The 17092-nt window shown below is 33.5% G+C and overlaps 3 protein-coding genes across 4 annotated transcripts; all 3 read left to right on the top strand.

The window, feature by feature from the left end:
- Nucleotides 1–2898: 2898 nt before the first annotated feature.
- LOC142541703 (transcription factor PRE6-like) lies at nt 2899–4319 on the top strand. The gene is made up of 2 exons (XM_075648169.1): nt 2899–3312; nt 3995–4319. Exons 1-2 carry the CDS (start codon nt 3187–3189, stop codon nt 4139–4141), a joined length of 273 nt encoding a protein of 90 aa, XP_075504284.1. The 5' UTR covers nt 2899–3186; the 3' UTR covers nt 4142–4319.
- A 1552-nt stretch (nt 4320–5871) lies between these two features.
- On the top strand, nt 5872–9913 carry LOC142543491 (binding partner of ACD11 1-like). 2 transcript variants are annotated; one of them, XM_075650789.1, is made up of 6 exons: nt 5928–6030; nt 6984–7012; nt 7079–7210; nt 8347–8422; nt 9287–9400; nt 9481–9913. In XM_075650789.1, the coding sequence occupies exons 3-6, from the start codon at nt 7095–7097 to the stop codon at nt 9907–9909; spliced, it is 735 nt and encodes a 244-aa protein (XP_075506904.1). In that variant the 5' UTR covers nt 5928–6030; nt 6984–7012; nt 7079–7094; the 3' UTR covers nt 9910–9913. The 2 variants fall into 2 exon arrangements, with proteins under 2 accessions (XP_075506903.1, XP_075506904.1); XM_075650788.1 differs by lacking the exon at nt 6984–7012 and having other exon boundaries at nt 5872–6030.
- A 1122-nt stretch (nt 9914–11035) lies between these two features.
- Nucleotides 11036–16587, top strand: LOC142543490 (sucrose transport protein SUC3-like). The gene is made up of 14 exons (XM_075650787.1): nt 11036–11563; nt 12231–12296; nt 12568–12666; nt 12759–12823; nt 12909–12993; nt 13088–13121; nt 13660–13759; nt 13947–14022; nt 14544–14900; nt 15031–15174; nt 15266–15499; nt 15652–15715; nt 15796–15839; nt 16012–16587. Exons 1-14 carry the CDS (start codon nt 11285–11287, stop codon nt 16180–16182), a joined length of 1818 nt encoding a protein of 605 aa, XP_075506902.1. The 5' UTR covers nt 11036–11284; the 3' UTR covers nt 16183–16587.
- The last annotated feature ends 505 nt before the right edge of the window (nt 16588–17092 follow it).

The raw sequence follows: 17092 nt of genomic DNA, 5'->3' as shown, positions 1-17092 counted from the left end.
TACAAAAAAACCGTTGTCTTTTACTTTTTAACAACGGTACATTTTAGCAAAAATCGTTGTCTTTGAGCGTGTTTTAGTCATGTAACTTGTATATTGTTCATTTTTGGTTATTTTATTAGTTGATTCATAATCTTAGTACACCAATTGACAATTTTTTTTTAGTTTAGTCATTTTTCACATAATGTTGATATGATGTTCGGAATTGTTGACATAGTACAAGAGAATATTGATGTGACTTCATATATTGCTGATATATCTGATGTCACGCCAGCACTTCAATGAAAAATGATCAAAATTGAATAAAAAAAGTGCACGTTGATAGTCTAAAATTGTAAATTAACTGATAAAAGACCAAAAATAGAAAAAAAATATGTAAATTAGGAGACCAAAAATATTATAACTTTTTATTCCTTCTCTTCTTCTACTTTGTCGATTGAACCAATAAAAAACCAAACAAGTATGTATATGTCGACAAAGTCATACGTACATATACATCTGCGGAAGACAAATTTGATTAAAGGGTGTTTTAATTACCTTGGAGGCTGCATATCATGCTGTAGATCGAGTTGTATTCATTTCATTATTAGTATTAATATTATTAAATTATAAAATATGCATAAGTTATATAAAATAGGTAAAAACATGTATATCATTTTATAATTAGATCAGATACCTAGGATGTGGTGTTAAATAAATGGAGAATAATATTCTCGGACTTCCAGGAATCTCGCCGGAGAAATGTTCAATATATCACCATCTCGTGCGGCAGTCTCCCGCACCAATGCGCACACACGTAGCACAATTTCCATCTAGCTCTCTTCTCAAGATTCCAACTCTTTTTCAACATTCTTGCTATCAAACAAAAAACAACCCTTCTGTTGAGGGATAAGTGAGTTTGTAATGTCTCGTATTTAACGATAATTTTTATTGTATTAATACGAGTCTTTTCAACGTGTTTATATCATAACTAATACACAACTTAAAAAATTTCTTATGGGGTCACCTATCCCAGAATTGCCCGAGCCAAACAAATTTAAATTCATAGTTCTTATGTGATGAATTCCTGATAATAAGATGCACATTCTTGATATGAGTAGAACATATCAATTCTTTTAAGTCATCATCAACTTCACAGTCTCATACATGACCATATTATCCATCTCATTTCGATGTGAGATCGGTTCATTAATGTTTTCTTCGCCTAGAAACCTATCAGGAGCCGCTCATTCTTGTGTAACCTCATGACATCAGCGATCATCCCGCCCCCTTTGGCCCCAAACGTCACAGAGTTGGTAGGGCAATTATACACCTATCAAGAAGTTTTGTGTTTGAATCTCTATTTCTCTGCCTTATTAGTAGAGTTTACTGCACATGACTTGTCCAATGCAATTTAGCTAGTCAGTGTAATTTGCATGCTATTGCGTTGACACGTAAGTTTACCCAGATCATGCCTAAAATAGCGACGGCAGGTTTCCGGTTTTTTTAAAAAAAAATCAACCCTTTAATTTTATTTATGGCTCAAATATATAACAAGTTTACAAGTTCGAGACCCGTATAAAACTCTCTTCCAGAAATCACACACACATTTATATATATATATACAAGCATCGAATAATTTTGAAGTTTCTTCTTGAAATATAAGTTCTCTGACTAGAATATACCAGCTATTTACTACGTGTACGTAATTTGTCCTCCTCCAATTTAGTAAAGTGAAATAAAAAAACTTATTATCCATTAATTAATTAAACTAGGAATAATTTTTAATTTAAGTTAAAATAATGCAGAGTTTACTAAACCTCACGTGTTGCTCCAGATAAAAAAAAATCTTATTTAATAATGTGATCGAAGTAAGTGGTCAAAAATGACATACTTCTGTGGCCCCGATGCTGTAGGCCCTATCCACTAACTTGTTAGAGGTAAACAAATGATTTACATTTAGTCGATATATATATATATATATATATATATATATATTCCAACATTTGAATTTTAATAAATAACTATATCTACCCAAGTTGCCTCTTTTTTTTTTGTCATAACCCAAAATTCACTACAGAAACAGCATCCACAACGTTGGCTTGAGTGGATAAATCCATGTATTTTCATGCACTTGCATCAATTCAGACCTGAAATATTATTGGAAAATTGGTTAAAACACATTTTATCCCAAAAATCTGATAGTTTGATAGGGTCCGGATATTAATTTTCTGGAAAAAAAAGCGTGTAATTTATAATAAGATGTGCTCTCAAGTAATTTAACGATGTTTGGTTGAGGTTTTCGGGCCTTTTCAGGCAGCAGCAAAAATTATGGATTTTATAGGAGTTCAACTTGTAGATGCCTATTAGTTATAAATAGTCATTTCACCGTATTTGTATATAATGGATGGTAAAAAAATTAAAAATTAGTGTGCTTCATATTATATAATGATAAAAACTTATATGAGATGGTCTCACATGTCTTATTTTGTGAGACGGATATCTTATTTGGGTCATCCACTGAAAAAATATTACTTTTTATGCTAAGAGTATTACTTTTTATTGTGAATATCGGTATGGTTGACCCGTCTCACAGATAAAAATTCGTGAGACCGTCTCACAAGAGACCTATTCTTATATGATATATATAATATTAAAATGAAAATAAAGATAACATGGGCTTGCGTGGCACAGAGGCTCCATAAGGTGTCTAATAAACAAGCGATTTTCTCTTAACCCGTTAGATCACCAAACACCAGTTTGCCACTTTGGGGACATTATGGACGCCTCTATTTCTTCTGCCCAAAATAATTCTTGTATATTTTTCATTTGCTCATTTATTTCAATATATATGTACGTTAGAAGAAAGATCGACTTAGTTCATATTTACAATGAAAAATTCGTATTTTCAATGCCCGTCCTTTCTCTCTCATACACACAGTATAAACTTCAAACGTCCCTATTTAAAAACACAACCATATCCCATTACTCCTCCATGCACTAGTCCTCATCACCTCCAACACTACTCCTCCATGCTTTTCGCATTCCTCCTCCTTATTCCTCTGTCCATAACCTGTCCCCGAACACTTCCCTTTATAAATCCCCCTCCCATTCCAAAAATCTCAAGAAACCCTTGTTTTCATTTCAAAGAAAACCAAATCCCAAGGATAGTTAAAACCACTAAATTTAAGGTTAGCGCAACTGATCAAAATGTCTAGCAGAAGATCACGTTCGAGGCCATCCGGAGTTCCGAGGATAACCGAGGATCAGATTGCCGATCTCGTGGCCAAATTGCAGCAACTTATCCCTGAAATCCGTAGCCGACGCTCAGACAAGGTCATTCTTCTAACAATTATACGTTTTAGAAAATCACTAGTTCATGAATCACCTCTATTCATGAGTTGGCCTCATATATACATACACATATGTACATAAATACTATTTATATTTGTATGTATACATTTTAATCCATGAATTTGTTTTGTGTGGCCTTCGTTTTCCTTCCTAGGGGATAAGTATCCTACGCCCGCAAGCACACAATCCCTTCAGAATTTATTTTGTGGGACTCTAATGTTTCCCTGTCTATATACATGCATTAGTACTGTAACATCTATATATATATATTTTGCATGTAATGCATTTTTGTACGATATTGTTAAAAACAAGAGAATATATATGTTTAAGTTAAGATTAGTACTGGATTCTTGTTTCATTCGACATGCTACTTGAGGGTTACGTGGTGTTCGCATTTATTAAGATTGTTGGCTATGTATATTTGATTAATTATGATTATACTTCTACAAAATAATTGTAGGCGCCGCCTTATAAACATTGGATTTGGATATTTTCACACAGGGGACTGTAGCATGTAACACACAATAATTAAGTCGTAGCATACACTAAACTGGGAGCTATATATATATATATATATATATATATACTGATCTTGGCCCAGCTTGAATTCAATCTATCTATCTATATCTATATTCTGTATTAATATAAAAATAAACATGGGCAGGTTTCGGCTTCAAGAGTGCTGCAAGAGACTTGTAACTACATTAAGAACTTGCAAAAGGAGGTGGATGACCTGAGCGACCGATTATCGGAGCTTCTGGAGTCATCGGAAAGTGCTCAGGCAGCCCTCATCAGGAGTTTGCTCTTGTGATGGCCGTGGCGCTTAGATTTATCGTATGCTTGAACCTTTTTCCTCTCTCATTGTGGTACACGGGTTTGGACGTTTGGTTATTGTGTTGGGCCAACCTGTGACTTTTTTGGATATATCTTAATGCTATATGTTATGTTTCTCATTAGACTTTGCCTGAAATGCACTTTCACCAAGTTACATAGCCTCTTTTATTTGTAAGATTTATTATGCAATTACTAAGTGTTTTGACTAGAAATAAGTAATAATTAATATAAGTTTTAACATATTATTCATCCATAGTTGAACTGACACTGATATAGTAAAAATACAATTTCGATATATTTCACTGTATTCAATAAGTGAATGTCACGTCAATAATGAATATAAAATTAGATACAATTGGTGTATATACTATACCGGCATGAAATGGCGTCATAATGTGGAGAACAGTTCTTGTGTTTAATGTTCAGAAATTTTAAAAAAAAAATAATCAGTATATTTTTGAATCTTTATTTTGGTTTCAAATTAAATAGTATATTTTAACATCAAGGTCCCCGATCGAGTCACGTCTCTTGTTTTTTCATGTTCAGTTTAATTAATCAACTATAAAATAATGAGAGTCATTTTACTATATTACAAAAAAGACTACATTTGAGAGTTAAAAGTCAACAATTCAAACATCACTTTATTATATTTGTGTGCTAATTATATATTATATTAATTTAATTAAATAATTAAATTAAATTAAATTATACTCGTGTTAATATGAGAAGACATGCGAGATCCAGCACACATTTTTAAATTTGAATTTCAAGATCGCTTTCAATATATGCCGAACTTTGCAGTAATTTTGGGGAAATCATGAAATCAGATTATACTTATTTTATTATAAATAATGTTCATTTAAATTAAGTTCTACATAAAATATATTTTCTTTTTCCTATATTGTTTACGTGCTGATATAAAAAATCAATGACATACATACAAAATATGGACTCATAGTAACCCCAATATACCAAAAACTAGAGTATTTTTTCTCACCCTTATATACATGTGCATTATTTTTGCTATTGTTTTACTTTGAAAAAATAAATTAAATCTAAGAAAAATATTTTGAACCTTTATATATGTTATCAATTTAAATATAGCATTTACTTAACCAGACAAAAAAAATAAAAATATAATTTTTAGGAGTCCAATAATTGTCATTTCTAGGACAAAGATCGAAACGAGACATTTAGATTGGTATAGAGTTTAAAATATTGAAATTGTTGTATTATTACTGTTAATCATAACTTCTAGTAAAATAACGAGAATTTTGTCTTACAATTGATATCAAAGTCATCATAATTTGTTCAATTTTTCATGAATTATAATGAGTGCGATGATTATAAGAGATATTGTTGTGTTGTAATAATTATATTTGTTAAGAGAGTGATCGAAATATGATGCTTAAGTTGTTGTACTGTTTTAAATGTTGGAATTACACTGTTATCAGTACCTATAATTTTCGGTAAAACGATAAATGTCCAATCCTATAAAAAAAATTTATAATTGGAAAACAAAAAATAATACATGCAACTATATGAATACCCACTAAATAAATTTGTCAATTTTAAAGTTTTTTTTTAAAAAAAATTATTATTTAAACTTTTATTTTATTAATCTTTTATATGTAGCTCTTATTCACCTCTAAAATAACACCCAAGTGCTAAGTGCAAGACAAGAGGGGCAATTTTGAATTGTTTAGCTTCAAACGATATAATATATCAAAGTTTAGGGGTCATGTGCAAATATTTATTTTCGTCAGCAAGTTTCTTTCAAATACTTCATTCTAGATCAACAGCTTTCGGCACGAACATCGTCGTCAAGCTCCCAAATTTCTCTGCGATTCAGAGATTGAACAAAAGGTGAGTTGATGAAATTATTTGAATTATTTTTCATGCTGAGGATTCCGTATCTTTTTTTGTTTTAACTTGTGTTCTAATTAGGCTTTTGTTAATTGGATCATTTTCAACACACTTTTGTGATTTTTTCTCGTGACTCTTTAATTATCAAATACGGAATCAATTCTGTTCAGATTTATATTTTTTTATTACAAAACTCGATTTTTTTTCGATTTTGGATTCTATTTGTGCTTGTGATTTTTATTTGTTGAGAGATGAAGCTGTCTTTTACCGGAAATTATACTTGTTTATTTTATTTATTTGCTTCGTCTTTTTTAGGGGAAATTGGTTAAATAACCTCGGTCAACTTCTTAAAGTGTGTTTGAAATACATTTGAGAAGGGAAATTCTACAGTATTTTATGGCGCATACGCTCATTGGCTATACATAATTTGCCTTTAATGTTCTAAGTTGAATAGCTACTTCTCTTTCTGTTGATTACAAACCAAGATCCTGCTTTTTTAATAATGCACTTTATGAAACTAGAAAGTATTTCAATGGAATGAAAAGCCATATTCAGGATTTATAAGCTTCTGGATACCCTTCGCCGGTGACTTTTTTGAAACTGTGTTGGCAGTATAAGATTCCTTATGATTATCATGTAACCCTCGGGCAATAGCCTGAAAGCTGGGAACAGCGAAATTAAGTTGTCTTAGATCAAACACCATTTAGCTTTGCAAGTTTTTTACTCATCAAGTAATCATTTTCAGGAGAGATATCACAGTAAGGCACCATGTCGCATAAAAACTTATAAATGACATGTTATCTTCGTCTGGAAGTTCATAAAGTATCTCATGTAACTGAGAAACAAATTCGTGAGAACATTATCCTAGCTGGTGATTCTCGCTTTTTAGATGTTAATCAATATTTTACCTTATGTTTGAAACTAATAAACTAAATTGTCTAATGTTGGAACAGGTGGAGTTATTAACAAGGCTGTCTTCTTGGTAATCACTAATCAGAGATTCTAATGTTTTTGAAATGCTAAAGTTAGTAATCATTTGTTTCTTCAGGTTTACATCAACAGAAATGAGTCCAAGTGGTTATATTGTAGAAGTAACAAGTCTGTCTCCTAAAGCCATGGAAAAAGATGTCTATGATTTCTTTGCTTTCTGTGGTGCAATCGAGCATGTGGAGATTATCAGGTACCCTCCAGATTCTAAGGTTACATTATTGTATACTTTTTATACTTGATCCTTGTGTGATCCTTGTGCGTCTACAACTTTACATAACATACTCATTGATTTTCAATAAATTCTTCTTTTGAGTTATTCTTTACTTGATGGCTCTTGTGCCCAATTTAAAAGCTCCGGATTTTGGCCGATGAAATTTATACTGGGATCCTCCTTCTAAAACACTCTCTCACACATACCTGAACTTAAGGAGACACAGTACCAGAGGGACAAAAAACCAAAAAATTTTCCTATGTTAAACATAGTTGCAGATCTCATAGTTTAAAGTATATTGTCTACGAGGTGCATGTTCTATGTGTTTTTGTGTTAGCTTTTCTAAGAACTCACTAGGATGTCAACTGGAAGGAAGTTAAAACTGTGCAGTTTATTTACTAACAGGACTACAGTAAAACCTTTGAGTGTTCTGATCTTGAAATTTATTTGTTGCAGGTCCATATCATTTATAATATCATGTGTACATGGTTTTGCATGTTTTGATTTTCAAATTTTATCTCGAAAGTTGAAATTTTAGTAATGTATGTTTAGTCTCTTTGCGAGTTTGGCCCAAATTTAATTTTGGTCTTGTATCCTTCATTTTTTTTGGCAAATTTAGTCTTTCTCCAAATTAGTGATGATGTGGCACCGCTTAAGTCAAGGCCAGGCCGGGTTCACGTCAAGACCATTTTAGTGCCACATGAAAAAATGACCAAAATTGTATAAAAATCAAGGATAATTGATTAAAACTGAAATTAGATAATACAGAAGCCTAAAATTGCTAAGAGGTATACATAGAGAACCAAAATTGTAGTTTCCTCAATTTAATCATTCATCAATTTGCATGAAAGCACCTGCCTAAGATACCCTTCCCTGACAAGAGTGAACGTAATAATCCATAAATTATTTCAGCTTTCCTAGACATTGGACCAATGGGTCCATGATTGAAAAAGCATACATAAAATGGACTATGTTCTGTACCCTTTGCAATAATGCTTTTTAAATTTTTCGACCAAAGGCTTTTGTTATTTACTCTTTGCTTTGTTCCTTAGTTTCCTTTGAAGTGAAATAATTGCTTAATTCGATATGATTTATATTTTTAATGGAATCAACAGAGCCGGTGAACATGCAAGTACAGCCTATGTGACATTTAGAAATCCTCACGCTCTGGAAACTGCTGTCCTGCTCAGTGTAAGTTCCTCTGGTATTGGTCCTATCTTGTGGCTTAGGGTTTAATAAATAAATAAAGTCACAGCAGAGTTAATGTGTTCGATGACTCAGATAATTGCCCATTCTAGATTTTGCTATAGTTCTGACTTGGACAGTATTATACTTTTATTCCCAATTATTAGCACAGATAAATGTCTAAATGATACTGCAATTTCAATAAACATAAATGCAGGTGTGATTATGGTACTATTCTATTTTATTTTGATATTTGCTTCAAGTTGTTTAACCACTCAAAAGTAGACTATTCAACTCCCTTCTTCGTGGGACAGTTTTGCTATCATGTGGTTATGGTTCTTTCTCATCCATGATAAATCATAATTTTCACTCATGTTTTTCTTTTGGCTCCTTTGAGTTCACTATTCCTTGGTAGAAATAATATCAAACTTTTAGAATAAGGACAGTGTTGAATCATTTTGCTTGAAGCCAGAGATACAAATAATAAGTTTGTTTGGGAGGAATTTTGTGTGTGTTTTTTAAATTGTTGTTCTAAGTTTTATTTCTACTTATTGCATTAACAATGATTCTTTTTATAGACGAATGAACGGGTGTTTATTTGGTGCTTAAAAATGTTTTTGATAGTGATGGTTTGGGGGGAATATTCAAAAGTAGTTTATGATTGTCGAAACATCAAGATCATTATTAAGTGTTATTTTATTTATTGTGTTTGTGATTCTGAATTAAATAGGGATCAACATTGACATATAATTTTGCTCGTTTCTTGGTGCTTTTGTGTAGTCGTTTGAATCTGTCACATGCTTTGTTTTAGACTTTAGTGATTTGAGGTTCTTTGGAGTCTTACTCATTGAAGTCGAATGTTGATATTAGGGAGCAACCATTGTCGATCAACCTGTATGCATAGTCCGATGGGGAAATTACGAAGATGACAATAATCTCTGGAACCGTCCTTCATGGAAAATTGAAGATGATAGCAGTCCAAGTGTAGGTGTCTTTCTTTAGCTATATCTAGTCAATCATTCCTTTCGGGGCTAGTTAACACGTTACTTAACTGATTTTCGCAGCATTCTCAAGAATACAGGAGTGTTCCCTCTGCCGGTGAAGCTATGACTCTGGCTCAGGATGTAGTCAAAACAATGGCAGCTAGAGGATACGTAGTCGGAAAAGATGCATTAGGCAGAGCGAAAGCGTTCGACGAATCTCACCAAGTATCCGCCACAGCAGTGGCCAAAGTTGCTGAATTAAGTGAAAGAATCGGACTGACAGACAAGTTATTTGCTGGGGTTGAAGCAGCGAGATCGGTGGACCAAAGATACCATGTTTCAGATACTACAAAGACGGCCGTTTCTGCCACTGGAAGAACTGTGGTTTCTGCAGCAACTGCTGTGGTCAATAGTAGTTACTTCGCTAAGGGAGCTCTTTGGGTGTCAGGTGCTCTGAACAGAGCGTCTCAAGCCGCCGCTGATTTAGGTAACCGTGGTGTTAATAAATAAATAATGTTATTCTATGTAGTTTTGTCTTAAAAGTTTATGTTGATTTGATTTTCCGCGTGACATGTGTTTGATTGTTTGTGGCGTAGTTCTTTTTTGCTGGATATGTGCTTGGTTCGGTTTTTGTCGTCCGATCTTTGTGCCCGACAAGTGTGTGGTTTTATAAAATATATATTTTAGAATGTTTGATAAAGTAATCCCTGTCATTAACCTTGAAAATCAAATTCTTCTAAATATAATTGAAATATAAGTAAAATCTTTAAAAATTAATAATTTATTGTTTTTTGAAATGTATACTTTTTCAATATAGCGAATATATATTAATTATATAAAAAAAATGATTGTATGATTATTATAAAGATAATTTTAATATTAAATATGTTATTTATAGATATAATATGTAAATTTTTGAATTTTATATTAGATTATATATATAATTAGGCAAAAATTGATATGATACGGTTTCATGGGTCGTATTTTGTGAGACGGATCTTTTATTTGGGTCATTTATGAAAAAATATTATTTTTTATACTAAGAGTATTATTACTTTTGTGAATATCGGTAATATTGACCCGTCTCACAGATAAAGATTCATAGATACCGTCTCACAAGAGACTTATTCATATAATTGGTAGTAAATTATATAAAAATTATTATTCTTCTAAATAAATATGATATTTTATAAAATTAATCGATATACTTTTGACACACTAAATTGATTTGATTTTTGAAGAGATTATATAATAGAATTTAACATAAAATTCAGAAACTTAAAATTTGATAACCGATTCAAAAGTCAATGAAAGCCTTTACTACGAGGACAGATGTAACGATGACATGAACCGTTTTACCGAATAAATTGTTTATATATATTATTATTACCTCAAAATTTAAGATACAGTTGACTTAAGAAAAATGTAATAATAACAACATTTTATTGTAAAATTTTAATAATAATAATAATAATTACATAAATATCTAAGTAAGATTTGAACTGAACTAATTCATTTTACTCTAATAATCTAAAATTAAATTCGTAAATATTTAATTTTTAATATTTTTAAATCTAAATTCGTGGAATGGGGCTTAAACCTTAATATAAAAATTAAAAAGTATTTGTTCAGGCTTTGGCCTCTCCAGTGTTCATTCGTAGTATTCCATCTTCACCACCTGAAAATTGAAATCAACGATATATATCAAATTCACCATCCCTCCCCGCCCAATTTTTTTCTTCGACAAATTACTCCATCGGATTTCCGAATCCCTAACAACCGATCAAATAACGCCCAATTCCACTCCGTTCATGTAAATTGCCACCAGTTTTTTTTTTTTTTTTTTGGTTATAGATTAGTTTATTCCCGCCTGATTCCACTTAACATGGACGCGGTGTCGATCCGAGTGCCATACAAGAACCTGAAGCAGGAGGTGGAGCTAGCAGACTTCGACGGTGGGGAGCAACGACGCCGTTCACAGATCCACGCCTCATCCTTGTCGCCTGAGTTGTCTGATGTTGGAGATTCGCAGCCGGATTCTGATCAGCGTCATCACCCGCAGAAGCACTGCAGCTTAATTACGCTGATCCTCAGTTGTACGGTCGCCGCTGGTGTACAATTTGGCTGGGCTCTTCAGCTTTCTCTCCTCACTCCTTACGTTCAGGTACATGCATTCAATCTGAAGTATGTAATGTTGTATTTAGAGAGTCAGTGAGAGTGAAATTGTGCAATTAGACGCGCGCCTATTTATTTGAACATGCCGCTCAATCGCTAAGCATTTGGATCATCGTTGTCATAGAGATGGCGGTGGCTAAGGTTCAGTGGGAATATGATAGGTTGGTTGCAAGCTCGCGGCCGTTCTTAGTTTTCGTGTTACATATTTGAAGAACATTGGAAATACGTTGAAACTTGTATAGATTACAATTAATCCCAACGTACCTATTATTCCAGCTTAAATGGCAGATAGAGTTACAGAATACTAGCACTTGGTTAAAATTAAATTTTCACCACTCTTACATCGAAAGTCTGTGAATTGTAACTATAAAAATAATAATAATGTTATTTTATCGTGATTTACTGCTTAGTAAATAATTATGAGGAAGGAACTGTGAAAAAGAAACATGTGTTCCATTTGAAGGGCAGTGTTACATCAACCCAATTATGATATACATGCTTGCACAAAGATTTCTGTGATGTGTTGGGAAATGCCGTGTTGAAGGAATGTGAAATTAATGCAATCATTTTTTATATGCACACATAAACCTCATTTGATATTAAACTGTTGATTCTTTTTCCTGTTTCTCTAACTTTTGCATTTTCTTTTTGTGCAGACACTTGGTGTAGAACATGCATTTTCTTCATTTATATGGTTATGTGGTCCCATAACAGGCCTTGTGGTATGTGTTAACAAATTTTTGTTTCAAATTTTTGAAGTTCTTGTTTTAGTTCTATATTTTGCAGTTTAAGAAACATAGTTACGAAATTTCGACTCACGAGGGTATCTTTTTCTTTACATTTTGAATTTTGGTTTCATATCTTTGCTCCTGTTTTCTGTTTATGGTACATAATGTTGGAAATGTTTTCTAGCTAGATTTTGAAGATTCTTTGTCATATGCTTGTAAAAGAGGCTGTCAGTTGTTGGGATGATATATTTGTTCTGTTTTTCAGGTACAACCTTGTGTTGGCGTATGGAGCGACAAATGCTCTTCAAAATATGGTAGAAGAAGACCCTTTATTTTTATAGGTGCTCTCATGATCTCAATTGCGGTAAGTTTTATGTAGCAGCTGCTGCTTCCCCTGTTCTCCGTTTGTGTTTGAGATCGATTTGTCATAGCAACTAAGCTACTGTTGTAATATAGGTGATAATAATCGGATTTTCTGCAGACATTGGTTATCTGTTAGGTGATACAAAAGAGCATTGCAGGTTTTTTCAACTTCTTAGTTATTTCCTTTTTCATGTTCCTTCTTGTCTAATGTGAAATGTGCTTAACCAACTCGTGCAAATGCAGCACATTTAAAGGTACTCGTACAAGAGCTGCTGTAGTCTTCGTAATTGGGTTTTGGATGCTGGACCTTGCGAACAACACTGTGCAGGCGAGTTTCTTAAAAATCATTTCATACTACACATGGTGTCAAGAGCTAAAGAATTTGTTAAGAAAAATAAAATTTATTTTTCTAATCATTTCAGGGTCCAGCTCGAGCTCTCTTGGCTGACTTATCAGGTATAATCACCCTGCTTAGGGAATGAAGGTGTTGGTGTTTATCAATTGAGAGCCCTTATAAGTTTAATCTTATACGTTGTGTAACTCAGCTCCTCTTTATGATTAACCTCTAATGCTGCTGCAAATAATGCATTGTGCTATGCATCTTTTTGAATGAAAGTAACCCTTCCCTAGCAAGTCATCTCCTTGCTCCTGTGCACCTGTGCACCTTTTTTTAAACATTTGTTTGAGTTTTAGAACTTCCAAACTCCTAAGAATCACTTCAAAGAGCCATGAAGGAAGACCAGAAATTTGCTTTATTCACTGAAAACTGGGAAATGCACAACTCCTCTCCGACTTTATTCCCCTTTTTTCGCCACCCATTTACCTGGATGGTAAATATAGCAATTGAATTTATTAGCCCTCTTGTTCTTCTTTGTGTTTTCACTTTTTATTGAATTATGATTTACTGCATCTTAATTATTTTGTGCGTAATCATATGGTCCATAGGACAAGCATGTTTATTTCATGGATAAATAAAAATAATCATCTATCCTAGGTCCTGATCAAAGAAATTCAGCCAATGCTGTTTTTTGCTCTTGGATGGCTGTTGGAAACATTCTTGGATTTTCCTCTGGGGCTAGTGGAAGTTGGCACAGGTGATGTGTTAAAAAGTACTTATGTCTCGTATCTTGTTTGTTGATAATTTGATATTGTTTTTTCTCGTGGTACATTGGTTGAGTCTGATTGAAATTGTACAATGATGTAGCATTTCACTTTGACTATTATCTCTTATTTCATGAACTGTATTAACTTATTAATACATTTATAAGTTTTTCTTTGCAGGTGGTTTCCATTTTTGACAAGTAGAGCTTGTTGTGAACCGTGTGCGAATCTCAAAGCAGCTTTTTTAGTTGCAGTGGTGAGTTATTGTATTAGGAGTCTATGCATGGTTGAAACTACTCATAGCAACATATTATTTTCTCGCTGTATATGAAATAGCTTTTTAGTAAAGGTAACTGCATTCAGATTCATCGCCATCTTTAATCACTTGCTCACTTTGTTTCTAAAAGTTACCTGGCAAAATCTGGTTAATTGTCCCTAAAGTTTGCAGGTGAGGTCTTATCACGATTTCTTTATATACTTTTGTTGCCGATGAGAATCGTAGCTGAAGTATGTCACTTTTTTTGATGTTTCACCTAGGCCTGTTTATGAGGAAGCGTGATCAAATTTCGGCAATGAGCAAGATATCTTCTCGTTTATAAGCATGTAATATGATGCACTATGTGGCAGTGTTTTGTTTTTGTTGTACTGAGGCAGACTTTCTGCATGCATTAGTTTTTCATTTTTTAATGAGAAATTACCTTCACAAATTTCATTTTTTTGTTAGAATTTTAATTTCCAGCTTTTAGATTGCATTTCTGAATTCTGAGTCATGCATAGGTCTTCCTTGCGGTTTGTACGCTTGTGACACTCTACTTTGCGAAGGAGGTTCCATTGATGCCAAAACAATCTCTCCGTCTATCAGATTCTGCTCCTCTCTTGGATGATCCTCTGCAAAATGGATCTGACTTTTCAAAGTCAAATATTGATACAGAAATGAAGTATAATGTAGTGGAAATCAAGTCTGAGAGGCAGAACGCAATAATTAATAGCGATGGGATTGAACAAAAAAATCTTGACAATGAAGATGATAATTTCAGCGACAGCCCTGGAGCAGTACTGGTGAATATACTAACCAGTTTACGTCATTTACCTCCTGATATGAATTCGGTGTTGGTAGTTATGGCATTTACCTGGGTAAGTACTTTCGTGTGATTTATTTTCTAGCATTAGTTTCAGCATATTTATCAGAATTATGGTCATGTCTCGTTTTCGTCTTTTAGTGAATGTTTGGCTAAATTTAGTTATTTTTTCCTGTTACAATCAGTTGTCATGGTTTCCCTTTTTTCTCTTTGACACTGATTGGATGGGGAGAGAAGTTTTTCATGGCAACCCAAAAGGAGATGTACCCGAAGTTCAAACATATAATCAAGGTGTCAGAGAAGGTTCATTTGGTCTGCTGTTGAACTCGGTAAGAAATCGAATTTCTCCTGAAAATTTGCTTGTGATTGTGTTACCACATGGATCCCAGTTCTCAATTTCCTTTACTTCTTTTCTTGTAGGTTGTTTTGGGCATTAGCTCCTTCTTCATTGAACCAATGTGCCAGTGGATGGGGGCAAAACTAGTTTGGGCTAGTAGCAATTTTATGGTGTTTCTCTGCATGGCAGGCACTGCAATCATCAGCTTGGTATCTATGAGAGAGAATTCTGGAGGTATCCAACATGTCATTGGGGCGAATGGAGCTTCCAAAATCGCATCTCTAATTGTTTTTGCTCTTCTTGGTCTTCCTCTTGCGGTAAGATTTATTTGCTCTACCGCTTTTCTAGGTTCCTAAAGTGATGTTAAGAATTAATCTGTGCAAGAAAGAATTGCAGTTCCATCGCCAATTTTATGACATTGTAATGAGACTCAAATACTAGTGCTGAAGCCTTTAAATTTGTGTTGTAGATCACTTATAGTGTACCCTTCTCAGTCACGGCTGAATTGACTGCCGATTCAGGAGGTGGCCAAGGTACATACAGATTCTTGTTCTGTTATCAGTTCTCGTCTATTTGAGAAGCTTCTTTGATCGAAGATGTATATTTTTTTCAGGGTTGGCAATTGGAGTTCTGAATCTCGCTATCGTTATACCTCAGGTAGCTACTATTACACTTTTCAATGTTAACCCGTGTTCGATGCCACCCTATTTATAAATGCTGAAAAGAGAATAGGTCGATGATTCTCACGTTTAATGCTTCTGCCAATTCATTACCATATAATTCTCCATGGGTATGCAGGACGACTCATCAAATTGTATGTTTTTATTAGATGATTGTATCCCTTGGTGCCGGTCCGTGGGATGCTTTATTTGGTGGTGGTAACATTCCTGCATTTGTTTTGGCCTCGATAAGTGCTCTAGTAGCTAGTGTTATTGCAGTTCGCAAGCTACCCTCTCTTTCAAGCAGTTCTTATAAATCAACCGGATTCCATTTTGGTTGATCAATTTTCGGAATGCTTCTCCCCTTTTGCAAAAGTTATGTGATTAAATCATGTTACGACTCGACATCCAGGTTTATCTGAGCATTTGGGTATCATTCCTACTTACAGAGATGAGATCAGTAACATTCTTTCGTTATTTCTCTGCGGCAGGGGATTGTACCAAATGCAGTACAGTAATCTCGTGTATACATTACCATACATATTTTTTATACCTCAGATTCGACAGAACATGATACAGAAACAACCCTTAGATCTGATGTAGGTAACCTTCTCTTGTAATTCGAGTAATGTCAATATTTGTTCATTGCAGCCTGTAGGTATGTAATAATGCTAGATTTTTAATAATACATCGGTATCGAGAAAACAGATATCCATTTTACTCAAGATGAAGCCAATAAGATACTTTATTTGCATTATTGACACTGACGTTAATGCACTTTTATTAAGCTGGTATATTGATTTTAAGATGACTGAGTGGAATGTGAAACTCATGAATAATGATTTTTAATGTTAAAAAAAAATGTGGGTGAAAGAGATATGTTGTTATGATAAGTATGTGATAAGTATATGACAGTGGATCCTATAATTTTTGATGAGTTGGTGCGTGTTATAACAACCCACCATTAAGGATGTCTTTAGGTGTGCAAATCGATCTGTTTTGTTTCATTTCTGATATTTTTGTAAATTGAAATTTAATAGAGCTTATTCACAAACTGAACTGAAAACCGTGGTTTTGTTCTTTGTATAAACTGATAAATTTTTCTACATTTCGACAACTTTGCGATATTATTTATTTGTTTTGAATCAAAATCTCAACACCATGAGTCCATGATTTAAATTTAGGAATTTATTTCAATATGGTGATATAAAACATAATGGACACGTGGCAAGGACAATAATCATGCAGAGA

The sequence above is a fragment of the Primulina tabacum genome, chromosome 4 (genome assembly GCF_025594145.1).
Source record: "Primulina tabacum isolate GXHZ01 chromosome 4, ASM2559414v2, whole genome shotgun sequence".
In the NCBI taxonomy this organism is placed as follows: domain Eukaryota; kingdom Viridiplantae; phylum Streptophyta; class Magnoliopsida; order Lamiales; family Gesneriaceae; genus Primulina; species Primulina tabacum.
The sequence above is the reverse complement of the archived record's forward strand: the minus strand, read 5'-3'. Positions and strand labels throughout refer to the sequence as shown.

Coding starts and splice junctions, on each gene's coding strand:
- LOC142541703 (XM_075648169.1), top strand. CDS start 3,187: ATGTCTAGCAGAAGATCACGTTCGAGGCCATCCGGAGTTCCGAGGATA. Junction 3,313..3,994: donor GTAGCCGACGCTCAGACAAG/GTCATTCTTCTA, acceptor AAACATGGGCAG/GTTTCGGCTTCAAGAGTGCT.
- LOC142543491 (XM_075650788.1), top strand. CDS start 5,906: ATGTGCAAATATTTATTTTCGTCAGCAAGTTTCTTTCAAATACTTCAT. Junction 6,031..7,078: donor ATTCAGAGATTGAACAAAAG/GTGAGTTGATGA, acceptor TTGTTTCTTCAG/GTTTACATCAACAGAAATGA. Junction 7,211..8,346: donor GAGCATGTGGAGATTATCAG/GTACCCTCCAGA, acceptor TGGAATCAACAG/AGCCGGTGAACATGCAAGTA.
- LOC142543490 (XM_075650787.1), top strand. CDS start 11,285: ATGGACGCGGTGTCGATCCGAGTGCCATACAAGAACCTGAAGCAGGAG. Junction 11,564..12,230: donor TCCTCACTCCTTACGTTCAG/GTACATGCATTC, acceptor CTTTTTGTGCAG/ACACTTGGTGTAGAACATGC. Junction 15,500..15,651: donor TTCTTGGTCTTCCTCTTGCG/GTAAGATTTATT, acceptor TTTGTGTTGTAG/ATCACTTATAGTGTACCCTT.